The 27,122-nt window shown below is 39.9% G+C and overlaps 1 protein-coding gene across 1 annotated transcript; it reads right to left on the bottom strand.

Annotated features, from left to right (window-relative positions):
* Nucleotides 1-1,141: 1,141 nt before the first annotated feature.
* LOC103354318 (enhancer of mRNA-decapping protein 3) lies at nucleotides 1,142-27,122 on the bottom strand. Its single transcript, XM_008277643.1, has 7 exons — nucleotides 27,064-27,122; nucleotides 24,643-24,822; nucleotides 24,039-24,229; nucleotides 14,775-15,137; nucleotides 5,809-5,962; nucleotides 4,202-4,419; nucleotides 1,142-3,639 (listed from the first exon to the last, which is right to left on the bottom strand). The coding sequence occupies exons 2-7, from the start codon at nucleotides 24,804-24,806 to the stop codon at nucleotides 3,305-3,307; spliced, it is 1,425 nt and encodes a 474-aa protein (XP_008275865.1). The 5' UTR covers nucleotides 24,807-24,822; nucleotides 27,064-27,122; the 3' UTR covers nucleotides 1,142-3,304.

Below are 27,122 nucleotides of genomic sequence, written 5' to 3'. Positions count from 1 at the left end.
CTTTTAATATGTCCATATTGAGTTTTCTCATACGCTTAAAGACATATCATGAGCAGTAAACACCACAGCTGAAATGTTCCACCTTCAAACTGCAGTGTTCTGATAACAGTGTCAGAAACATGGATTCAGATTTTTGGGGTTTTATAATTTGCCAACTTGGCAATGCTGTCGACATATTGTCTTTAGATTTGGTTTCTGGTCCGAACATGTACGGCTGAATTACACCAATATTACAACATTATTATCTTAATGGTAAGTCATAGATGAGCCGACATGCTCGAGCTGCAGTATGTGGTGAGAGTTTTGCGGTGACAGATCAAAGGATTTCATTTTAAAAGAAGCAACAGTCTAGAGTTACATTTAAGCCATTTTAAGGCAGAAAGGGATTATTTTCATTAAAAAAAACAACTTCTCAATAAATTCTGATAGACAGAGATGAATTTTAGGGGTCAAATCAATGACTGGACAGAGACTTTCTTTATCATTATTATACTCTTGGTTACAATGTATTGCTACAATGAAGATCTCTGTCAAATTAGACTACAAAACAACAACTACAAAAACTATTGTTGCCCGGTGTGTTAGGGTCACTGACCTAAATGAACGCAGTGCTCAAATATTATGTCACTGAAAGCAGCGGAGAATATAAAACTGTGAATATCAGGCATCTAAATCAAGAACATGTTCGATTACCTGCACTGAGAGGAAAAAAAGCAGCAACTCATAGTTTACTTTGCACCATTATTAGAAAACACAATGAGTCTTTCTTGAGGAAGAAATAAGATCAGGTCCAAATATCTGCTGTGAAGACATTCAAACATATTATAATGTGCATAACAACCTCATTGGAGTTATTAAGCATTAAATCTGAGCCCTTCATGCCTTAGCTGTAACTCCATCCCATTACTACCTCTAGAACATGCAGATCTGCTAATCACTGCAGCTCAAGCACACCAGCTCACTTATGATACTCCCTAAAACTACTCCCTGTTATGCAATACAACGTTTATATTCACCAGAAGGGGTCTTTTTAAGTAAACTGTCCCTGCCTGAAACACACTCCAGTATAAGAAGTCATGTAAAGGTTTTATGAAAAAGTGTTGGTCAGTATCACAAGTAAAGTAACTCACTCAGTGGCAGGTGACATTCGTAGTTCATCACTGTGGAGTTCATTCTATCGCTTTTATTGGTAGTTCAATGTAAAACAACATTATAGTTTATAAAGTCATTACAGATTTTAAATTATAATAACCAAACTAGTTACCACAAAACAAACCTGTCAAATTAATAGTGTATAAAACTTGCAGTATGTGCCCACTGTCACCCTGGCAACCGCATGATCACAAGATCCAGGCTGTATATTTAGCAGTTTGAAACATTTTAACAATACTTTGCCTGGTGGTTCTTGTGTGTATCTAAAGCTACACTTAATAAAATGTATGGTCAGCCTTTATGGTTATTCATAACAAAGCCACTGATGTGACCGCAAAGTACCACTTACTCTTATAAATTTATTTTCATTTCATTGGCATCCTTTCTCCAATTCCCCTCACACCACTAAATCTCAAGATCAGACTTATCCATGATCAGACGTACACAGTATTTTTATCATGAACATAATTTGATCACAACCATGACCATATTATAAATGTGTTATTTACTCTTTGCTACAATGGAGAAGAAAAAGAACAGTGCAGAAAAGACTGCTTTACCCCAATTTTCCAGGATAGTTTTAAATATTTATTTTATATTAATATTCAGATCTGTTATTTAGAACTTTGTAGAAACACCATCAGATTAATGTATTCTGCCTTCCTCTAGCAGCTTTGTACAAAAGCTCTGGGGAAGTATCTGGTTTGGTCTCAGGAGGTCAGGAGGTACTATTCTCAGATTTCAAAGCTGTGAGTTATAACTCCTCCGTTCACCACAAATGTACTGATTCCTTACGTTTTGTGGCAAAATAACCACTGTGATTCCATAACAAACGTAACCATTTTCTCGCAAATAAGCAAAAGGAGAGCAAAAAGAAAAGTATTTAGAGACCTGCCATAAGGTACAAAATAAAGGGATTCATTAAATACAATATGTATTAAGTTAATCTGGTTAAATGTGAGATACTAGAAAGCCTATCTGTCCCTCTCTTGTTTGTACTCACTGTACTGCAGTCTGAGTGGCCCGAAAAGAAGTTTATTAAACAGTGAATTAAGAGCTCTCAAAAGCACTTCTTGTACAGTTTCAGAGGCGCATGACTTCCAATCTAACGATACAGCTGTTTTCTTTGTTCCAGTAAAGTTGACATTTTGCTGAAAGCTTTAATACAAGGTCACTATGCCAACCAAAAAATGAGAGAGAGAGTTTCTTAGGGCGCCTGAATCTGATGAGTGAAAATGGAAAGTGTTTAATCATTAGTTTTTTTAATACAGCCAACTAGTCATAATCCCTGGAGATAAACCTGGCTCAGGATGTTTTAAGGTCCCTGGAATGTGTGCTAAAAATTTCTGTTTAATCTGCAGGACTTCAGAAATACAGAAAAAATAAATCCTCCAGGAATGTCTGCTACCATTTTTTTTATTTTCAGTGTCAGTGGTTATGAACTCAAGACACCAGTGCACCAGTGTAAAGTAGTGTCATCAGAGTAGTGTAAATGCTTTTTTTTTTCCATTTTTCATACATTATTCCTGAGATGTAGTCAAAAAATAAATACAAATATAGATTCTATATAATATCACCTTTTCAGGAAAACATGCTGCAACCATTGTTTGACAAAAAAGCACCTATTTGAGTACAAAAAAAAAAATAATGCAATAAATTGAAAGACAATGGACACAGATGTCAAGTGTGGAAGCTGAATGGCAGTTCTGGATTGGCAGACAGCTTTAGGCTGAACTGTGCTCCAGGTCACAGGTCAGAACCAGGCTCCACAGGCAATCTAAAGGAGGAAACAGGAACTGTGTTTCTGCTGCTGTGACTGACCACGGGGTCAGAGGTCGAAGATAGACTCACAGTGGTCAGCATTTTGTAAACATATTCAAATCATCACAGTGCCCTTATCAAAACATACCAAAGAACAGGAAACCTTTCCCTTTCAAAAACAAGAGGTGCCGCACGCAACATGTGGCGACTGCTGAGGCGACAAACCTGCAGTTCAGTCTCTCATACCAGGCTCCTAAATTAGTCAAAAACTCATATACACAATGTAACAAAGATTTTTGGTCATTTAGTTGCTCTTCCACATTCACAATGTTTTGCACTAACTGTGGAAAATAAGACCACTCCCTTGTAGTGTACAAATATACAAACTCTGTTATGCCGGGTGCAGAGGGATGACAAATTTACATCCAAAGGGCGAGTGGTAGTTGATGCCAACTTCTTGGTAAACCAGCTTAGGGATGCCAATGTCACAGAGGTACACTCTAGTGTCGTTGTCTGCCAAAGGTAGTGGAAGTCCTAAAGAGAGGGTCCACTTTGCCTCGACAGTTTGATGCTGCTCACTGACCGCAGGATCGATACTCAGGACTGGAGCTCGGTTCCTGTTGGCCCAGTCAGCAGCTGATTGGTACCAGGACTGCTCCCTCAGCAGCAGGTTCTCGTGGCAGTCCAGGCAGTTGATGACCAGATCGACTGGGCTCGCAGGCAAGTCTGGGACACAAGCACAATCAAAGAAAGTGTTTTAAAGGTTACTTCATTTAATGATACATTTGTGGTGAATGTGATCCCACTCCAAACCGAACATGGAGACTCTTCAGGGATCTATAAATGTCAAAACAAGTGTCAAATATGTTCATCAAAACAAGGGCTGAAATTGGCAGCTCCTCCTAAAAAACCTTAGTGCATCAAACTAGTTGGTCATGTAAGCTGTCTCTGTGTTTCCAGATTTCAATCCAAGCCTGAGAGCATAAATAATCATAAATTAAGACCGATTTCTCTCATGTTAATTTAAGAAAACAAGACATTACCCGAGAGATAAAACTACAGTGTTCAGTTTGAGCTTTCAAGTACAAAATGATTCAGGAGTGTGTTAAAGCATGCGACTCCACTAGAGGGCAACATTTGTCAATGCTTGTCTGCTCTAACAGGTTCGGATGAACTAACATTTGCACAGGTTGTCAATCTCACCCACATATTCCTCTCCGCTTGAATAACTGAAAGTTGTGCAGACAAGGACTGAATCGTCTCGATACTCTGTGCTGGTGAGCTCTACCTTTGACGCTGGCCACCTGCTTGCCGCTTGTCCTGCTGTAGAGGTTGACTTCGCTAGTAACTGACTCCTGCATCTTCACAAAGTTGGGCAGGAACAAGATGACCTCCACCTCATGGTTGGCCAAGTGTCTGCCACAGCTGATGCCTTGGGCTCCCTGAATATGGGGCCCACACAGAAGGACCACGGAGGGCCTCTGATGGACGTTTTTTGGGGTGAGCCTGGGGACAGTGGAGAGACGACAACCATTACTCACCACTGATGCAATACTTGTGTCATCAAATAAACAGCATTAAAACCACCATTTCAGACGCAGGTTATGCTGGACTAAATCTAACACTCTAAACCAAGTGTTTAGCAGCGAGACCTCCAGTCAGTCAGTGCACACTGCTTCCATGTGCTGTCCTGAATCTACATATACTGTCTACTCATGTCATTCTCTTTGCAACTGTATAAAGGTTTTAGATGATTGTACGATAGAAAAACATGTTTTTTTGTGAGTGTAAAAGCCAAAACAAACAAAACAAAACACAAACATACTTGCAACAGACTGGCGCCTAATTAAAAAATACAAATAAAAACAATTAGATACAGTAGAGGAACATAAAATGGCAATTGTTTTATCTATGAAAAACTGTCCATATATTAAAGATTGATCAGAGCCCCAGAGAGATTCAGACAATTTCAGCTAGGCATCCACCTGTGCTGCTATTTACCATAGCTAATTGTAGAAAGTAAATATGTAACTGCTTCAATTTAACTTCATAGAATCTTGTAGCTAGTTTTAACTTTGGTATAAAAGCTGCAACCCACCAGGGGATGACGGCACTTCGCTAAAGCACATGAACTGTGGAAACCTTCCTATTCATAATCACATTTTATTAAAAATCTGATTAGAAATTAATTACTGTTTACACAAGCGGCCAATTATTTGGAAGCTAAATTAAATCTTGTGTGTCTCTGCATGTTTTAATATGAACTGAATGACTAAAAAATGAACTGAGAGCCTGTTGGCTGTCAGTAAAACAGCAGGATACCACTTAACATCTGTGATCCTGTCAAAACAATACAAAACTAAACTTGATCTGAGCTCCCAGCAGCTCCAGCGTAAATCTGAGACATGCAAGTATTGCTGTGCTAAATTGAAAAAAACGATCTGAGACAATAAACCTGTTTGTTATATGAGCTACTGCACTTTGGTTCTTTGATCTTAAATAAGACTTCACCGCCCATAAAGGTGCAGCGAAACCATACAAAACAGGGTTGCTTCAGTCTATTAGCACGCTCTTGACCTGCGGTGCGACTGCTCAATGTAGCACTTTCCTAAGGAGATACACCGCGAGGGAGGTCAAGGTTAACACCGTCTAGCTGGTAGTAACCATCTAGCAGCAGTAAAGATGATTGCCATGGCAACCAGAAAACATTACAGGAAAACAGTAGGTTGGACAGACCAGCTCTAATGACTATAACTAATTAGACAGGGCTGTGTGGCACACTGTTGAACATTCTTCTTCTTATACAATTGACTAACTACATTCTTGCAGCAGCCATGTGGTGCTAACTCTTTCAGGCTTCCTCACTACACTGAAACCCAGATTGGTATTTCTTACCTATTCGGTCCACCCAGCAGTGTGAGAGCCATCTGACTGGAACAAATACCTATCGCCTCCAGCCTGCGCTCAAGAGACAGGCCCCAGCGCTCTGCAGCTGCTAGTAGACGCTTATGAAGCATGTAGGGCACACTGGGAACCACCAGGCCTGAGTCTGCAGAGGGAAAACATGACGTGACACAGACAGCATGTTAATGCCACTTTATACTTTCAGACATAGAGGAACATCAAATCATTAGCTTGTTCTGGGAAACATCTGTCCAGGTGAAATTACCTTGATAAGATAATATTAAAGGAAAATTTCTCAACCAACAATAAATGTTGTCATTAAACACTGATTAGCTATTAAAGTAATCAAGGTCAAGGTTACTTTATTAATATCCGTGGGTAGGTTTGTTTTGCAGAAAAAACAAATGATAGCGTTTGGCCGTCCTTAACAAAATACACATTGAAAAAAGACATGAGACAAAAAAGTGATCAGTATTCCATGATTCATTGATATAACAGCCAGGAAGTAAAAAGATAAGATAAAAAGCTGGATAATGTCGAGCTCTATGTAAAAGTCTGGCAACTGCTAATTGGTAAATATATTCCACAGGTGACTTTTCCATTTAAAAAGTTCCATCTAACATGCTGACATTTTAACAGCAGGTTGACATTGTGATAAAATAAACAGCAGCGGGTATATTTCATATATGCAGAAATCTTAAATTCCAAAATTTGTCACCCAAAATTGCTGATTCACACACATGTATGTCTGCATTCACTGGAACGGGCAAATGCCTCAGACTCAAGCTCACACATACTACACCTGAATTGTAATACATCTTATAAGTTTTACATCATTTTTAAATGTATCTTCATCAGTGCACCTTGAAAAACAGCAGCTGGAGCAGAAGTCAAACCCAGAAACCAGACCTCTCAGGTGATAACAAATATTGGTCCACAGATAAACCCTGTTCCGGGCTATCAGGGGGTGGTAGATCTGTGTAAGCAACACAGACCCTACTGTGAGCAAAGCCATTCCTTGGGGGAAAGCCCTTCCTCCTCCTGCTGACCTGATCTTGTTCCCATCAGGGAAGATTCTCCATTTCCTCTCCTGTTTGTCACTGCTGTCTGTGGCAACAAAGGGAAGATTGGCAGCCTTTACAAAACATGACAAACATGAGGCAGTCAGAGTGAGACGCCTATTCCCCACGGGCCCTGAGTTCACACGCACCATCACATGGTTTTTGACCAATCCACAACCCTGAGCCGTGGGACGGGGCTGCACTGGGCTGGACCCCCCACACTCGCTGCCGCCTCAGTCAAAACATACAGCAGGTTAGCGTGACAAAAACGGGGACAAACATCATACACCTATGAACACCTGCACCTGTATCCCAACAGCTTGTGGTGAGAGATTGGAGGAGACTAAATACAGGAGAGGCATGCTGGTGACTGGGCTAAAGAACTGATTCTATTCAGATTCTCAAAATATACTGTTGGCTCATCTGGTAAAGGCTACCTACCTACAACATCATTCATCAGATATACATGTTTAATTCTCAGCATATTCTCCATATAGAACTGAGTGACTAATTTTAAAATTAACTTTTTTCAATTCTTTGATGAAGCACTTTTTGGTATATAATGAGAAATTTGGGGGCAGACTTATTTTTTAAACAAGAAAGCAATGCTATGATTTTAGCAAGCATGTCATTTTTCAGAGGTTTGCTTGGTTGACCAATGAGTAAACTGCCTTTTCTTGTACTTTTCCTGCAGAAATAAGATTTGTTAGCAACACTAAATCAGTGGCACAGAAGCAGTCTCAGCTGGACGAAACACAAAGGTATAAAAGTAAATCAGAAATGATCAGTACTCCCTCAACTGCTAAGTTGTCCTGAAGGAGGATGCTTGAGCTCTCACTGGCCAGTGGGTCACGTTGTATGAGGCAGTTGCTGCATGAACAAGTGTCTGTGTACAGGACGGTGATGGAACAACTTTTCAATTCATATACAAAAATGATTCTCCTCTGGCAGGTTTAAGAGATCTAGAGTAAAAATAGAGAGCAATGCATTGGCCAATATTGATATTTAGAGAACACAAAGATTTTTTATTAATGATCACTTGAATTTGCTCTGAACGTTTTGTCCATTCAAACATATTTTCGAAACACAAGTGCTCTCTGTGAGGACGTCACTGTTTGACCGTCCCAATGTGTATGTTTGATATTTCTGTGGTGCAGTTTGTTCTTACTTACCAGTCAACATGTGAATGCCAATACAATGTATTTGAATAGGCTAATATTAGGAAGTACGTCTGTCCAGATGTTCAAACTCCCAGAAAAGAAAACCAAAATAAACAAAAAACCTGTGTTACATAGACCCAACATTGGGTTGCATTGTTCTCATTTTCCAGAAAAAGGTGGTTGTTTTTAAAAGTCCCCCACATTTTAACAGATTTTGGTAAAACAGCGTTCTCCTATTATGCACCATGGTCATGGAATAACCTTCAAAAAACTCTTAAACTAGAAACATTCACATCCATTAATGAGTTTAAGAGCATCACAAAGAATACAGTAAAAGAGGAATGTTACTGTTTTTCCTGAGAGGCCACTGTCCTTGAATAGCTGTCAATCTGTTTTATTGTTTTACTCTTCATTTGTGTATCATGTATCTGTTTTATATTAGTTTTTTGACTTTGTATGGCTGCTACCTTGTCCAGGTCTCCCTTGTAAAAGAGATTTCTAATCTCAATGGGACTTCCTGGTTAAATAAAGGAAAAAATATATATATATATTTAAAAAAAGGTAATGAGAACTGTGCCACTGTTTAGCTTTTGTATAGTGAATATTATTAGCAGGCCAGATTTCTAGTCACTCCAGTGATCGATATCTTTAAAACGTTGATTTCCGAAGGTACATTTGATTATCTAGTACACCTTTTCCTTTGTAAATCTCTTAAATCTCCATGTCTTTATGTGTCTATCATATCGTGTCACCCAACCTTGTCAGAATTGTTCTCCTCTATGTATTTTTGAATAACTGTATTACATAACTACAATTCAGCCTTTTATCGCTGTAAAAACTGAAGTGTGTGGAAACCTTTAAAGCGCCCGAGCTAATCCTCAGCTGTCTATTGCCTGTGGCACATTAGAAGGGTAATGAAAGTCAAGCTGGGGGAACTGCACGGCTCAGGATCCCTTTGATAAATAAAGCTGCTGGGAGGCAGTTAAGTCCTTAATGGCCTCCAACAGATCTCTGGCCTGGTAGCTGAGAACTTGGTGGCCTTACTGGTGTGCACAAATTCACACTGACACACACACACACACACACACACACACACACATGCCAGCACACACCTCATCCTACAACACACTCACAACAAGCTGTTTTACAAAGACACATACGCCCACAACTTCTCACCCAGGCATGCAACACGGTCAGAGTGGCACACACATTCTCCCACGCAACACACACACACACACACTCACACACACACCCTCATACACAAGATAATTACACATAAACACAGAGACTCATGCCGTGCCTGACTGAAATTCTTGCTTATCTTTAGGTTAGTCCCGCTCCCCTCCCACCATTCTTTTATTGATACCGCACAATAACTGCTAATATTTTTCAGTGGGCAACAGAAATGTGGAACACGCCAATCCTCATGTGAGCGATAAGCACAGGAAAGTCAACTGCTTCTTGTCATGCAAAGTGCTGCGCTGAGTGCCAAGCTCAGAGGAAGTGGGAGTTGCACTAGTATGCACTAATTACTTTTCAACCATCCCACCAGGTGCGCCTCTTAATAACTCTCTTGCTGAAGTTGCCGCTACCAAAACTACCCCCCCTTCCCTCTCCTGCACACACGCCATCTCCTCCTCCCTGACACTCTCACACACATGCAGTAATTTATGTACACACCCACTCTCGATGTGGTGCGAAAACAAACTCAGTAGTCAACTAGCTCAACCGGGTAGCCATGAGTTTGCAGCAGCAGCAGCACTAAAATAAACTGAGCTGGAAGCAATCCTTCAAGCATGACAAGGAAACCGACGGGACTGAAAGCAATACACGCTGGCTGGATATGGGCCATGAGTGACTAAGGCTTGCACTGGGACAGGGAGGGTCAGACGAGGCTGTTTCATTCACACAAGAGTTGCAGAGGTAGCAAGTTGGGGTGACAGTTCATTGGGGCACAGAACAAAAAGCTTCATGCAGTGATTTGTTAGACTACGTTTTATCATTCTGGTGATATGTTTGGTGCTAACAGCTCCTTTTTGCAGCTTTCTTCACCCATAGATCAAAAATTTATACAAATTGTATCTGTTGAAAGTCTGAATATTGAATCTCTGCAAAATCAGAAAGTGACAGTGAGCAAGATTTTTTTTTCTTGCACTGAGTTTTTAATTTTGTGCACCTGGAGTTAAAGAACTTTGCGGTGAATGAGGCTCCATCTAGTGAAATTAAAATGAATTCAAAATTATTTCCAAAGATTAATAACAGTTTAAAGCCTAAAATGCATGCATACCTAACGTGCACGATGATCTCTGCGTCTCTATGCCCCTATGTGCTGGTCTTTTCTTTACCTGACAGAATGCAGTTCATGGTGGTTGACATCTATCTAAGGATCATTGCATTAGATGGGTCAAACCGCACAGTAATGATGCCGTATTTGTATTTGCTTTCTCTAAAGCGACATGGCATAAATAAATGAATAAAAGAATAGCAGGTAAACCGGCTGACATTTGACTTGGTTGCACTATGCCTTGCGGTCTGGCTTGTTTGCACTGAGGTTTCACTGCAGCAAGATAATAGCAGAGCTAAACTTACACAGACTGCAACTTTTACAATAAACAATGGACTATAGAAACAGGCCTGTAAAATCCCCATGCCAGCATGTTATGTCAACCTAACCTACAGCTGGGCACTTTGTTTTGCTTTCTGTATTCTCCTATTGTTGATTTATCTGTTTACTGGCAAAGATTCCAGGTCAAGAGCTCTGCGGTTGTTCCTGCTTCAGAGGTGCTGTTTATGTAAGGCCGTACGGCGGCATGCTAATTACAGAGTACAGAGGATGGGGATTATGATGACAGCCCTGGGAAGCAGATCTGCCTGCACGGTAAGAAAAGGAGGCTCGGCTTGGCAGCTGTCTGCTGAATGGCAGACAGCTGCTTCTACTGAACTCTGCTATGTCACTACAATCGGATAGACAGTCTGGGGAAAAAAATCCTAGAAACACCATCAACACAACCACATTGTCGCCCCTACAGTCGAGTGAATAAGTAGCTAAAAGTGGTATCTAACATAATCTTTGCCCCAGTAATCCTACTCCTGCTTATCTTCAAACAGTGCAGAAGTACTGCATGAATCATGAATGGTGAGCAAAATCACTTCAGATTTAAAGGACACCAACACCATGTGAAAACAGAGTTTATCTATACGTAATACACCGTGTTTTTAAATCCACTTTGTCACCAGCCCACCTTATTCTGCTGTCAACACAAAATGACAGAATCATATTTTACGAAGGAGATAATTCAGAAGCAAACCTTGACCAATCATGAAAAAAGCTTTTACTGAGCATCACTGGAGCAAATTTGTCCAATATATACTTTCCTCAAGATCTTACTCTACATTAGCCCTGTGAACTATTTAAAGAGCAACTTGCAGGTTGAATTGTTTTCAAAATTTACACTTAATATTTCTTGGAAATTATTGTTTGAAAAGTTAATGAATGATTTAATGGGACATACAAACATATGTAAGGGAAACATAAGGGAGTCATCTCTGCCTCAGTGCACTGTGCAGTAGTCGGTGTGAGACTGAGCAGCTGTGACTTAGAAAGTTTGTCTTCTTTGCGATTAATTTTGCATTTTGCAATTTTTCATTACATTGATTTCTTGTGTTTATGCACGTTGCACAAACTCCAGCCTGTCAGGACTTTAAGTCCACACTCTTCCTAACAGCTGTTTTTTTGCCCTAGGCAGTTTTGTGCAGGTAAAGAGTGGGAACTTCACTGCTGCAACTGTAACAAAGAACATTGTTGTGGGCAGCGGTCATTTCAGGCAGCAGATTGTGTTTGTGGAGACATGATGGAGCTCTGGACAGGATGTGTGCGACTGATAGCTGGTGCAGTTCATTCAGTTCCATCATGAGGAGCAGCGTCGCCAGGAACAATGGCTACAGATCTGACAAAGATTTAACTTAACACAAATAGTGTGCTGCAAGTCCTTGTTTATGTTCAGAAGCTTCCAAATTATTTATCTCTCTCCTACTTCTCTCTCTCATGTGGCACAGTAAAACACACTGTCAGTTTCTGTTAGACAAACAAGCCATGACCCCAGCTTACCCTGGACACTGTTTCTCCTAATCCTTGCCGGGTCATTGTGTCTGTGACACCCAGCAGGCTCAATACTGTAAATCTGTGTTACATTATATGTGTATGAATATACATTTCCACCTCGTCGGTGTCAAAACTACTGTTAGGATCCATATTTCTTACTGTTAAACTGGACCTAGCTTGGCTGCTCTCCTTTTGTAATGTCAAAACTAACGTGTGTGTTTTGGGGAGGACATAAAATTCCATTACAACTACTCTAAATGTCACTGCAGTGAATATATCGACACGTTTTTATCTTCAACTTCATTTTCCTACAAAGCAATTCACTGACATCTGAAATTAATCTTTTTACCACAAGAAGCTGGGGTTTCATCCTGCTAGCTGTGGTGCAACACCTACACACTGATACCATACTGACACATCACACCACTCAGTCCTTTCTCCATTACTACCCACCCTCCACTGTTTCACTTCCGACAGAGTGGCCCGATACTAAAGGCTCACACCTTGGACTCAGAGGCTTGTGCTTGAATGCCATTTACTTATCTTGTGTCAGTATTAACCAGTTATGTAACACCCCTCTAGTGAGCCAGTTTGAGAAACGACAAGGTCATCATTTCTGTGGGCTTATACCAGAGGTGGTGTTGAAGGTCATGATAAACAGTAACCAGGGGTATACGCTGCCAATCAGCAATTCAGGGTGAACTCTCTCCGACCAATGGGAGAAATGAGCGTCACGTCTACTGTGAGCCCCTCTTTATAGCACATGTTGTTTTTCTCGTGGTGTTCAATAGAAAGAGACACTGCAGCACATTCCTCGCAGTACTGAGAGCCTATTTAGTGCTCAGTATCAGGTATAAAAAAAAGAAAAGTTTAGCATATTTCACCTTTTGGAAAGAGCTGTGACTGAGCTTCCCAACTGCGCTTGTCAAAACAGCGTTATTACATAACCAGATGGTACTCCTGGCCAAAGTTGAAACACAGTGTTCTTCCACTGAGCACTACTCTGTCCAAGACAAACTGTGTTCACAAAGCTGACATGATCACTGATAAAACGTCCCAAAGACGGACTTCATTTCATCTCATGCTAACTATCTCATGTGGAATTAAACCAGGGTGACTGAGTAAAATCCTCCTCTAAAGCAGGAGAATGTAGTAGGCGGGTGAGAGGGGTGCTGGGATTGTCGGAACACCAAACAACATCTTTATGGTTCTTTTATTTTCCTCTTATCTCAAATATAAAACGTCTTATCCGCACACAATTTGAACTTAATCTATGTGCTTTGACGAATAAAGAATCTGCTGCAATGCCACTAATAAAATGTTTTTTTTGTTTTTTTTTAATTTATCCAAGAAGATTGAAAATTAGCTGAACTGTTTCAATAAATTTGGATTTTTAGTATAATTTCAACCAATGACCAAACTAACAGTGGGTTGCGAGTCTGTCTCTCAGTACTTTCTGAACCTGTCACTGGCAATCAACCATAAACCTCCTACTGTGTCCCGCTGACAATTTCTATCAATTAAAAATGGTCAAAAAATATCTAAATGTATTTTATTTTAAGTTGTATAAGGTAATTTTATACAAACATGACTGAAACAGGAGCAACAGTGTCTAAGATGGTAATAATTTTCATCTGCTGACTGGGTTCTCCAGTGAGAGTGTTCACAACAGCTGCACAGTGTATGTGTGATTTGCTCAACACAAACTACAGTTGTGTTGTTTGTGATTATGAAGAGACATGTCAGACATGCTTATGTGTGTTTAAGGTAGAAATAAGTTGAATGGTTTTCATAAAGTTAGTGACAATAGGAAAAGCCTAACATTAAAATAGAAGATTTTTTTTAGACTGTTTCTTGATTTCTTTCCAGCACACTACACCCTAATTCTTCATGTCAAAATCAGCTGGACAGTCAAGGACATGATTCAACAATTGTATTCTCAAATTAAGAATTTCAATATTTGTTGGTTTTCTATCATATTCACTGACAACACTACATGTACACAAACATAAACGGTAATGAACATATGAGGAGTGTCAGAAAAGTTTCAGAACTGGTGTCACAAAAGATATATTTCAAATCCAAGCTACAAACTACAAGTTTCACCTTTCCAAGTAATCACCCTGGAGTCTAACACACTTTCCCAGCCTTCTCTGCCACGCCGCCATGCACTCCTGGAAGGATTCTTCAGGAATCCTCCGCAGCTCCGTCGTCACAGCCATCTTGACGTCGTCCACGTCTTAAAAATGCGTCCCCTTGATGACCCCCTTGAGCTTGGAGAAGAGGAAAAAATCCCATGGAGTGAGTAGGAAGGTTGCTCCAGCATGGAGATGTTCTTCTCAGCCAGGAACTGTCAGATGCTCAGGGCATTGTGAGCAGGCGCGTTGTCATGGTGAAACAGCCACGACTTGTCCTGCCACAACTCTCACCTCTTCTCGTACACTGAACGAAGCAAACGCTGCAGGATGTCTTTGTAGACGTGCTGGTTGATCGTCTGAAGGGGAAAACTGGTAGTTTGCAGTTTGGGTGTGAAATATGTCTTTTGTGACACCAGTCCTGGAACTTTTCTGACACACCTCGTACATGACATTCTACCTCCTACATGTTAGTAAACGTATGTGTGCATCTTCTTACCAGTACAGTATTCTTTGCCCCCATGCTCTGGTGTTGTTATCTGTCTGTATATGACTGGCTTCCCCTCCAGAATATTCTCGTCATGGCGATAGGACAGAGGCTTCTGCTCGGCCTGTGTGCTGTGAAGCTGCGCCTTGTTGTTGCGGCTGCTGATACCGTCGATCTGGGAGAAGATGGCAGCCTTGTCGAACAGAGCCAGGTTTCCCTCGAAGTCAAAATCAGTGTCGAGGTCCTTGTCCGTCCCGTCACCAAAGCACTCGTCATCCTTTGACCTCACCGGCCCTCCAGCAGCTCCGTTCCTCACAGTAGGTTTCCTCGGCATGGCCTGCGTTGCCCCTCTGCTGTTGGATGAACCTGCAGGTGCTGTGGAACAGAGAGACTTTAAAATATAGGTAAAAACACAAGGGGTTGGGTTTGATAGTAATTTTCAGACTGCTTGTTGTGCACAAGACAAACACAAAAACTAACCTAATTTTCTGCTTAAGTTTCATGACTTGCATGCATAAAAGAGGACTTTGTGTGGAACAATGCTGGCAGAGATACAATCTAAATATTAGATTCTCTCAGCTTGCATATCCATCATATTAGCCTCTTACTTGAGAAAACTCTGACATTTGAATGGTCATCACACTACACACACACTTCACATCCTTATGCACATCATATTACTGTAATAATTTTCTAGTTGAACAATAAGTTTCTTCTGGCTAGAAATGGCAAAAAGAAAGTGTCAAAACAAAGTAAGACATTGTATTGGTGATGTTAACGATGGATTTGAACTATTTCTGGGTTGTGGGGGGGGGTTTTTTGAGTCTTTTGCAAAAAAAAATGACATGCAAAATCATTTAAAAAAATCATTTTCTTCCACAGTAACCAGTTGCAAAGCCTTTATTTGCCACCACAACCACTTAACAGTTCTTATAATTTGTAACAAGCTTTCTGTTTGTCTGCACCGGGATTTTGTTCCACTCCTCTTTTGCGATGATCTCCAGGTCTTTGAGGTTGGAAGGCTTCCTTGCCAACACTCTGGTCTTCAGCTGTCTCCACAGATTCTTGTTGGAATTCAGATCTGGACTCTGACTGACTCCATTATGTTCCTATTGTTTCTGCTAACCATTTCTTTTTCAGATCATTGTCTTGTTGGAGGGTCCAATGCTGCCCATGGCCACGTTTTTTTTGTACCTGATGACTAATTTGGGGCAGGTTTTGGTTAAATGTTAAAAAATAGAAACAAATAAATAAAAATTACCAATAGCATCTCAAACACAATATGTTGCTGCAGGAGGGGTTGGCAAAGACTTCTCAAAAATAGCAGATCCTATTTTATTGAAATTTGTGCAACAAAATGTCACCTTATAGAAAAAGTGGTAAAAAAGTGGAAAGATATTCAATCATGTATGTTTGACATTTTAAAAATATAAATAAATAATAACAAAGATAATACGACAGGAAAGGCAGCTTCACTTCACTGGGATGTTAAGGGCAGTGAAAAAGGTTCCTAGCAAAATGTAATTTTACTCCAATTTTTATGCACAAGAAAATTTCCCAAAATACAATTTGAGATAAACAATAAAATTAATAACACATAATATGTATTATGGGTTGCCCAGACTAAACTTTAGTTCAAGACGGGGAGCAAGAGGCGCTGCTCTGAGCGGCCACAGCCCTGTTTTGATTTTAAATATACATTCGTTCTTAATATATTTTCTACCTGTCAGCACGGCTCACATCCTAATCACCTCTGAAAGAAGCTCTGAGCTGTCATACTAAACAGTAAGTCACTGTGTGGTACTTGGTATAATCCACACACAAAAAGTTCCTGCGCTCAGCAGTTTTAAATTCTGACTTGATGGTTGTAACTCCTTTAACCACATGTAGCTCGGACTGAAAACTCTTCTCAATCTCTCACGGTTAGTTACGAAAACCCCACTACCGAGAACAAAACACCACTGACACACAAAACATACAATGGCCGACTGAGCGGTGCTCAATAAAGTGTGCATACATGTAAGCACAAACAAAAAAACAAAATGAACCAAGAACAAAAAAAAGAAAAACTGGAAAAACCTGGCCTTCAACCCTAACCATCCAGAGCTCTCACGCTAACCAGGAGACAGAGAGGCACAGTCGCACGCTACTGTCAGTGTGACAACTAAGGTACTTTGGCCTCTCTCACGCAAGACACTGGGAGGCTCAGTCATAGTACACTGGCGTTGCTACAAAGCTGCAAACAAACTGTGAGCTAAATTGAGGCCTGGCTCAGCATAAAAATATAGTCTTACAACCACCAAGTGGGACTGATTTCAGCTGGGGGTGTGTCAACATGCAGTCACGATTCTACCAGTGCACTCAAAAATCATAATATTCATGTGTCTTGTTCACCCTTAAAGACAGACAAGTCACTCCCCGACACAGACAAGTTAACTCATGAGTGTGAATAAGTTCTGTGCTAATTGTAATCAATTCTAAGTAGCAAACAATGCATCCAGCAGGTTTGGAGAAGGTGGTGGGTTAGTGGCTCACCTGTGTGAACAGGGATACAGGCTGCCGGCCTTATTACCACAAGCCAACAATGGCTTTATTTACAAGGAAGTGTTTTGTCATGCTATGAATCAAAAATCTGAATAACCTGGGCAGAGCTCCAAGTCAAACAGGCTAATGAATAACAACTACACAGACAGTGAACTTCACTGATTTCAGTTTAGACAAACTTACCACCACAAATTAGTACAATGACAGAGGCCAGGAATATTTCAAACTGAAATATGGGTTATGGTAAAATTGGACCGCTGCACACATAATAATAAAAATCACAGAGCAAAACTTTAACAAGCGATATAATTAGGCACAATGTTTGTGTTTTTAAGTCATCTCTGTGCTTTGCCATTGAACTTTTTGTCACAGCAGTTCCACACCTGAAAATGCAATTTTCCATCATCTCATTTAAAATAAAAATTCTAATGATCACGAATAATCACTTACAAGCAAGAACAAGGGAGCTTACAAGGAAAAATCAACTACTGTGAAAAAAATGTGGCAATAAACATGATGTAGACTGTAACAGCCCAGGTTTTATATGCTAAATGCACAATTCTTAGGCAGGTGAGTATTCTGATCTTAACTTTATTTTTATGCACATTTTCCAGATCTCAGCTAATATGTACAGTATTTGTGTAAGGGACGGTGCGGCCTAAAGTGATACACAACTTCTTTTAACGTGTGCATAATTAGAGGCAGCTTCATTACCTTTAGCTAAATTGGGCTCATATATACATTTAACTGACAGTGAAAAGTAAAAAAAAAAAAAAAAAAAAGACAGAGAGAAAAAAAGTGTCTTTCAGTCAGATGCAACACTCAACTTGAATTAGTTGAACAATTGAAGTGTAACCACCACACAATCAAATGTTCAGCTGCAAAAACTCAACAGAGTTACAATAAATGCATGCAAGAAGATGTAAATCAACTGCAAACGACTTGAGACAAAGTGAATGTGGAGCTAACAGGAAGTCATTATCCTGCTGTGCAACCCTGGTCCACAACTGCACCGTGTCCAGCAGGACGGGCGACCGATTAAAAGTCACAAGTTGAAGCGTCGACATCGTGCCAAGATGGACCACAAGTCAGATTTTTCACAGGTTTTAAGTACAGACGAAATGAGAGTGACTCTTTACAGAACAGATGGATGAGCCTGTAGCTGGATCACCAATAAACACAAGGCCACATAGAGTCTGGCACCAGCAGGGTGGAGGAGGAGCATTGGTACAAATCTACTGCCAGTTTTTTGGGAGATTCTTTCTTTAAGCAGCTGTCTACAAACACGTCAGTGGCATTCAAGAAGTCTAGAATCTTTCTGCAGGCCAATGCTCCAGCTCACGCATTCAAGTGCGCCACTGGTTGGCTGCCAGCTAAGTCCTCAATGATGACTGAATAATGACTTGGACCCTTTCCTCATCTGACCTACAGTCTATTATGAACTGGCAGGCTCTTCTCAAATGTTAGATTTACAGTAAGGGAACACAATCCACCTCTTTGTACAGCTGTTGAGAGGCTGTAGTTGCTGCTTCAATGAAAGCTGAACGTGTAGAAATCAACAATCTAACAATTCGTGCCAGAAGCGTGGCTATTTCTGAAAATCATTTCCACTTTGTAGTACTTATTTGTTTCCTTAAAAAACTGAGATTAAACAAGTGACTTAGGAGAAAATCTTTTTGAAATGTGGCTGCTTAATAATTGTGCACACTGATCTACACTGTTGCCCATAAAGTTGGAATAATTTCAGACACATTCCTCTTTTTATTTCTATTGATACACATCAGTGATCACTTTTGCTCAGGTTCAGTGATTACATACTGAGTCCCAGTTACCAGGTGATACAAATTCTGACTTTGGGATCTGACTGAAGAGTGGGACGTCCTGCCCATTGACACCAACAAAGAGCTGGTGGACAGACTGCCACCATGTCTTAACACACTGATCCGTGTCAGGGGTGGCCATACTCGATATTAGTGACTGAGTGACATTTGAAAGAGTAATATTGGACATTCTAATGCATGAAATCCCCTCGAGTATGTGTTTACTTTAAACTGACCACGTTGAAAAATTAAAAAAAATAAAAAACCTTAGTCCTATTGTTCAATACCCCCAATATTGTTTAAGCCTGAATGCACAGTTTGCAAAAGTTAACTGAGGTTTATTTTTCTTACTGTGGTGTTTATTGTATGTATATTATGATATCATACAATAAATCGCATTTTCGCAATCACTTCATGAGAAGCGGTGAAAAAACATTTTAATTCAACTTTATGGGAAACAGTGTCTGTACTGTTGAGGAAGACAAATCTCAACATTTCCCTTGTCAAACATTCAGGTTTCAGGGTCAGTTGTATTTTGCATTGAGTGCCGTCATTGTATTTGTTCAGAAATAAATTTAAACCCAAGACATCTGGTTTGTCTAATAACTGTACATGCAGTGTACCCTGTCACTATAGCCCCCAGGGGGGTAAATATCAAAAACAAGCCTGAAGTGACATGAAGTCATGGAAACCATAGTGTGTCAGCAGCCTTCAGTGGTTCACTGGTTCAAATGGAAGCGGGAGCAGAGCTGGTGGTGGGAGTACAGTAAGAATACAAATAAACACAAGTAAGGCTGACAATTTGAGTTCATTACCATATATAAAACACTGACGTGTTGCTGGTTTGAATGAGTCAACCTGCTGGGAAACCTCAATTGAGGACATGAATTTGCAAAGTTCTGCATCACCTCAGTAACTCCAGCTGGCGTGCTGTGACAAAGCTTTTAAATCACACTTAAACACACTATGTGGTTAACAGTGGAAGCCTGTAATCAAACTGGGATGCTCTCTGCATGAATGTGTGGAGTTGTGTGAATGTTAAGCCAAACAAATCCTGGATGGGAAGCAAAATCTTTCCAAAGTATATACAGTAAAGGCTGAAAAATTCTGAAGGAAGGGTTTATGGGAAAACACTAAGCTGGATATGATTTCACTCCACATACAGAAGCAGCTTGCTGGTAACGGGAACACTTTTCATAAGGGCAAAGTCTGGAGCTGCTCTTCCAAAATGCCAGTTTAATAGGATCTGTTTGAGTGTAATGGAATTTGACTGTGCTTCTGGAAGCCTACACGTCCTTCTCAACAGCGCTCGGTTTCTAGATTCCCATTCTACTCTCCCAGAAAGATCAATGGCAGATATTCACAAACCATTTCTGGAATCCGTGATCTTGTATAAGCAACAGCCCACCCTGCTTTCCCCTCTTTGTGGCCGGGGGCTTCTTGTGAGCATGGCATTGCGTGTGAAAGGACCAGCCCTGCCCAAGCCACTCAGCACTTTGGCCCCATGCAATTTGGGCATTAGCTCCCTGGCCACCAGCCTGAGAGCTAGAGATTAAAATAAAAACTCAAAAGGTAAACATTGCCTCCACAATTGATATCGCTTTGGCCTTCCGAGCACACTGGGACAACATGGCTTCCTGTCGGGGAGGGGGCGTCGGTTTCCTGTGCTGGCCAAGAGCGAGCGAGAGAAAGGAGATGGGGAGAGAGAGAGGACACCAAGGCACGAATACCAGGCTTTACATAACCTTCTCTTTAGGAGCAGACACCGAGAGGGAGGGGGAATGTTTATTGATTTTAGTCACACACATATTGTAAAGAGGAACTTTGGTACAAGCGTTTAGCACGCTATGGGAATCTTAGGGGGGGGAGTTACAACGAGACACTGTTTGGTTCCAAGCTCATGTTTCCTCAGAACTAGTGACACACAGGAAGGTACAGAGGCTGGGCTGACAAGTTGCTATGAGTCTTACTGACTTACTCAATAAATGAAATGAAATCAAATTAAATTAAATGTGAAAAAAAAAAAAACAGAGCGTGCAGGTTTAATTTTCTGTGCACAGGAGGTCATTTTTACAACCACGCTGAACAATATCACAAAGTGACCATCAGCCAAAGTTTTGACCTCCAGCTCCTCCATTGTTCGGTGATCCTGAGTGTGAAAGTGAACTGACTTTAACTGATTGCTGCAGAGGCCACAGAGCTGTCCGTGCAGACTTCCTGCGACTGAGTCTTGACTAGAGGAAATGCTGTTTTTAAACTTTTATCTGATCAGGAAGGTTGAGCAACACATTCTGATTTTTATAGCTACGAGTACAACTTGGGACAGAGAATGCAGATTTCAGTATCAGAGCAGCAGAGCGGTGCTGACAGTTTACTATATTTGATTTAGGTTTTTATTACACCACATTTTGAATTTTAAAGGTTCACTTCAATCAACATAAAGGCAGTAGAGTAAAACTGAAGATTATATAATTAGCTTTTTTATCACTTAAAATATCAACATGGTCGATATTGTACAGGTTTAAAAAACAAACTATAAAATATCAAAACAGCACAAAAAAAAAACACCCAGCTAATGAGCCACACAGATATCCGTACAGAGTTGAATCAACCCCTCTACTAAGCTGCAGTATAAACAATAATAAAGGCTTCACAATGGCACAATGTTTTGGCGAGGTCCACTCCGCTTGATTGCATTCCTGTTACTTTGTCATTCATTTCTTTAGACTATTGGACGAGTTGGTCACATAAACAACACTAAACAAAACCTCATATTATCTTAACTGCATTAAAGTTAATTCCATCCTTTTGATTTTTTTTTTTCCACCACAGCTTAGTAGTGGCATATTCCAGCTTTGTTTGGACATGGGTACTGGGACTTTTATTTTGGAGTGATTCATCATCCTGATTGTAGGACACGGAATCTGTGGCAGAAAATAACACTAGTTTCGTAAAAATGCTGAATTTAGGCATGTCTAAAAAAAAAAAAAAACTACAGCTTGCAGCTTGCTTGGGAAAATACTGCCCAATTAAACGAGTCTATATTTTGCACATTTACAAATTAATAGTTGTATTTTTGGGGTCTACTACAATGTGTTTACATGTTTTTAAAAACATGCTGTACAAAAAGCACATTATTTTTCTCATGCTCTCTTCTCACTCTGTCTGACATTCTCTATTTCAGCTCCTCTCTCTTTAAGCTCAATCTTTTCTGATTAGTCAGCTGGCTGGACAAAAGCGAGGTAAAGTTTGCTATGTACCATAACCCCAGATCTCTGAATATGGTAGGAAAGACTTAGCTCTAGCAGAAGCAGCTTTAGTAAGAAAATACTATCAGACTGAAAGGAAGCTAGTTTGTGGATGTACCGATCTACCTGCTCGGTGGGTTTTAGTAAAAAAAAAATCTGGACTTCAAATGAGGTATTTCATTACCTAGGTATGAGCTATTTAGGTATGGAGCAGTGTTTTCTGTGAGAGACTAACTCCCTTTGGCGTGGACTTGACTTTGTAAGTTTACCGAGCGTTTACATGCTCAAAAAGGAAAAACCAAAAAGCACAATATGGTCTCTTAGAAGAATGAAATTATATATTTGTGTCGCATTTTAAAGATTAACTTCTTTAGTAAAAATGAATAGGCCTAAGGCTGGAAGTCCCATGTGAGCTAGACGGGTCAGAAAAGGGCTGCTGTGCTACACTGCAGTTCATCATGACGTCACCAAACAGCCGAGGTCAAAGCAGACTACACATTTCCACATCACACTGATGCCTTTTTAGATCAGGACAGGATTTGAAAGTAGCTGTGATCTCACAAACCCTACTTCCAGTGTAAAACTCTACACAGGTTATTCTGTACAGTGACGGATCCATTGGAAGCAAAGCTGAACAAAGTACATTTCTGTGGAAAGAGATGTCACAGAAAAGCCTTTGAGTGGCATCGGAGTGCTGTGATTTGACACACATGTAGGGTATGAAATGGAATTAATCATCTGACATCTGAAACTTTTTTTTTAACCTCAAACGATTTGATCTGTTTTGAAAACTGACTTCCTTTTTATCGTAGGCTGGAGAACTATTATTGTGGAATCTAAAACAGTGACGTTGATTGTGTCTGCATGGTTAGCCCATCTTCAGCCTCGACTTTCTAAAAGTAATAAGAGTGACTGAGTGACACATGACAAGGTTTTGTGCCACATTTCCGTCACTGAACAATATTTATGTTCTGCTCATCAAAAGAAGAGCACTGTACGGCCAGTGTTGTGGTAAATTCCTGCTGTGTCATGACTCACAATATGCAACAATAGTCTTTTTCTGTGGTTTGAGACCGAAGAAATGCAGCATCACTGTGAATAAGCAAAAGCCTTAAATAAACTGGGCTTCCCCATCTTAAGAAATGTTTGGGAACCTGTCTTAATATTTCACAACAATTGTTAAATAACCTTTATGTCTTATTGTGTCACGCTGCACAACCACAATGTTCAATTGTTCCAGTTTGAGCTGCTGATACTTTGTTAAGGTCACAGTGATAAAAGATCATTCTGTTATCTGCTGCCAGTGCTGCTAATAAACTAACCTCACGTCTGGAGAGCATGGTTCCATGTGAACCGATCATCATTATCATTATGCAATCATAATAACAATGGACACTGAGGTTAATTGCATAAACAATCTTAACCAGCTGAATCATTCTAACGCCAGCTAAAGAAAGTACATTTTGAACATTGTACTCTCTTCAGCTTGACAAAACAACTTGCGACTAAACTACGGCCAATTGATGACAAATGATTACGTAGCATTCTACAGTGTTACTCATTATGCAGCATTATATAACTCTAAAAAAAACATTGCTTACTATGTTCCCTACCATTGAAAATAAACTGTGGGGTGATTCAACTTTGGGTCTCTATGCACCTACCTCTGCGTAGGATAGTGATCGGAGCAGTGCTGGACTGAACGCTGCTGCTTGTTGCATGAGAGTGAGAGGTTCTGTTGCTCTGGCGTCCTGCTGACGTGGAGCTGGGTTCTGTTGAAGCCTCCTGCCCAGAGAAGGGCTTGCTCACTGTGTTTTGAATGTCTAGGAACTTCAATTCCTTGATATCCATGGCACTAGAAGACAGATATACTGACCTTATGTGGAGCTCAAACTGTTCTGTGTTAACATGTTGGAATTGTTATTTCTTCTTATACGGTTTCTACGATTTTGTTTTCCAATTCAAAAGCACTGGACTGTCAAGTTAATGAGTAATTGAATATGTTACATCAACTTCATATTGTCTAGAGCTTTGTAACGATGAATCCTGAGCATCACGCAGAAAATTGGTGAAATCCTAGCAACACAAATCATGAATTACTTTTATATATGACTACATATAGCTGAAAAGGAGGAAAATAAAAACATTTGACTATTTACGGGGCTGTAAACATTGTCTGCAGAGATTTGTGAACACCCAGTGAAAGTGCATCTATTTTATTTGACCACATGAGAAGATACAGGTAGCATCTTTTCTCATTTCTTTTACCTGAATGTGACCTCAGGAACAGGACACTTCACCCCGTTGTGATAGGGCTGTCTCAGTGAAATGGTTTGGCTGGCGTGATCTACAGATGACACCTCTCCCTGATACACTCCCAACGCCACCCCGCAGTTAATAGACACAACACTACCCAACCAGTGTGTGGCCATTCTGCTCACCGTGACCCTGTGGTTAAAAAGAATACAAACAAAAGGTATGATACTGGGGGGCTTTAGCAGGTAGATGACATAGAAACATATAGAAACACATACATTTTATGAGCTGATTTAAAAAAATAGACTTAATATTTTAAAACTTGGCCACTTTTGGGCCATTAAATAAATCAAATAATTAACAGCTTTGTTCAATTTTATTGCGGGAAGTGTAGAAAACTGACTACAGCAAAATGATGAACTAATATAATGAACAGCATGACAACTCTTCTTTGCTTCTTCTTTGTAAAATTTGGGGGCAGTGATCAGAGTTGCTTTGAGAAAACTTGTACTTATGCACTTTTAGAAGAATATATATTAGCGTTTTTTTTGCTGTTTACTTTTATTCATTGCAGTGCCTATTTTGCTGCTGTTTCTGTTTGAAGTTATTCTCTTCTTTTACTGTGAAGCACTTTGGTCACCCTTTGGGCTGCTGTAAAGGGCTATATAAATAAACTTTGATTGATCGATTGATTTGATTAATATGACCTCAGGATTTCTAAAATCATCATCATCTGTCATCATATCTAGAGAAAAACAGTACACCACAGTACCATTTTTGGCAGCACTGAAATAAAAAATAATTCTGGAAAGCGGTGAGTTTGCAGTCAGAATGTACTGCTCATACCACTTCACCTAAAGCTTTTCATGCTTGGTTTGTACCCAGCTTGATATAACATTAGAAGGAGGCAACACAGCTTTTCAGATATAAGATTGGTATTGACCAAAAGAGTCAGAGCTCTATTCTGGAAAAAGGTCGGTCGGCTGAGTACGGGTTGATGGATTTTGGTTTCCAAAATCCAGGACACTCGGCCAATGAGATACTCAAATGATGCTCCAAGTGCACTCAAAGATGCCTTATAACTTCAATACATTTAAAGTATGCCTCTTCCAGGACTGGGATATTTTTATATATCACTTTATAAAAAAAACAACCAGGACAGGATGTAAAAAACAGGACATTTGTTCAGCCTAAGTTATCTTCAACTCTGCCCTTTGAAAAAAGTATATATGCCATAAGGGTTAAAAATTTCTTTTCTTTTACAGCATCTGTGGTATCTCCAAAGTCTATCAAGAGAAAACAGACTCAGCTCATATGGTGGAAGCACCGACACAAGTGGCCTCCTGCAGTGTCCAAATATGTCAAATAGTCTGTCAACATGTGTACATCACTCTAAGATGTACAGTTGTCCTCAAATATATTCATACCGTTCCATTAAAGAAGGAAAAAAAACATCTGTCGCTGAAATAAGTTGAAATTGACGAAAGTAATAATAAATAAAAATTGAATGAAAATCATGACATTGCTTTTGAATTGTGGTTCAACAGAAATATTAAAAAACAAACAAACGAAAAACTATCAAACAAGCATGATGGGACCCGTAAACTAATATTTAGTTGAACAACCCTTTGAGCCAATCACTGCCATCAAGTGTTTTCTGTAACACCCAATCAGACTTCTGCACCACGGCTCATCAGCCAAGTGCTCTAATTTGTCCGGGACACTTTTTTTTTTTTTCTTAATTATTCTTTTCAACCACAATTCAAAAGCATTGTCTTATATCACTAAATTATAATTTAGAAAAAAAATATTTATTATTACTTTTTTTAGTTTCCTGTTATTTGAGTGACTATTGTGGATTTTACCTTGTCTTTAATGAAAGGGTTATGAATAAATTTAAAGACGACTGTACCCTGACTGAAATGTCACCATAACACAATACAAACCTATAAATAAGATGGTGTTTATGTGTATTGCACTTCTGGGTATTTGTGTGTAATTGCACAAACACACTTGTGTGTGTTAAATGTTGTTGAAATCAATAAAGACGATGATGGACAACAAGGTCGTCATTATTATTCCGCTATGTGCCGAGAAATATTAGCTTAGCTGCCGTTTGTTTAACGGGGGTTTCGTGTGTTGCGTGAATTCGTGTAAGGCGGTCTTCAATACTGACAAGGTGAAAGGAGATAAAATAAATAAAACATCCAAGTGAGCGCAGAAAGTCGAGGAATAATCAATGGAAAGCACAACGCCCAGCTGCACAACTAAGAACTAGTATGCAGTGCTGGCTAGCTTCACGGCTAACGTTAGCTTCGCTTCAGTCCTTTGTTTGTGTCTTTTATCTAAGCGGACTGTTGGAAACTTGCAACGAGTGTCTGCTATTTAGAATACCCAGCCCGAGCATATTCAGTCGGCAAAGGATAGATTTACCTTGTCTAGAAATCTGCAGAGAGATGTCAAAGTGAGCCAGAGACCGAGCTGTTGTTTGT

This window comes from Stegastes partitus, unplaced genomic scaffold (assembly GCF_000690725.1).
Source record: "Stegastes partitus isolate 25-593 unplaced genomic scaffold, Stegastes_partitus-1.0.2 Scaffold104, whole genome shotgun sequence".
NCBI lineage: Eukaryota > Metazoa > Chordata > Actinopteri > Pomacentridae > Stegastes > Stegastes partitus.
Note: the sequence above shows the minus strand (reverse complement) of the source record. Positions and strands in the feature narration are given on the sequence as shown.

What these genes read in the sequence shown, in the direction of transcription:
- LOC103354318 (XM_008277643.1), bottom strand. Translation starts at nt 24,806, where the DNA reads ATGGCCACACACTGGTTGGGTAGTGTTGTGTCTATTAACTGCGGGGTG. An exon ending in GTTCCTGAGGTCACATTCAG is followed by an intron (nt 24,230 to 24,642) that starts GTAAAAGAAATG and finishes TCTGTCTTCTAG; the next exon opens with TGCCATGGATATCAAGGAAT. An exon ending in GATCACTATCCTACGCAGAG is followed by an intron (nt 15,138 to 24,038) that starts GTAGGTGCATAG and finishes TCTGTTCCACAG; the next exon opens with CACCTGCAGGTTCATCCAAC.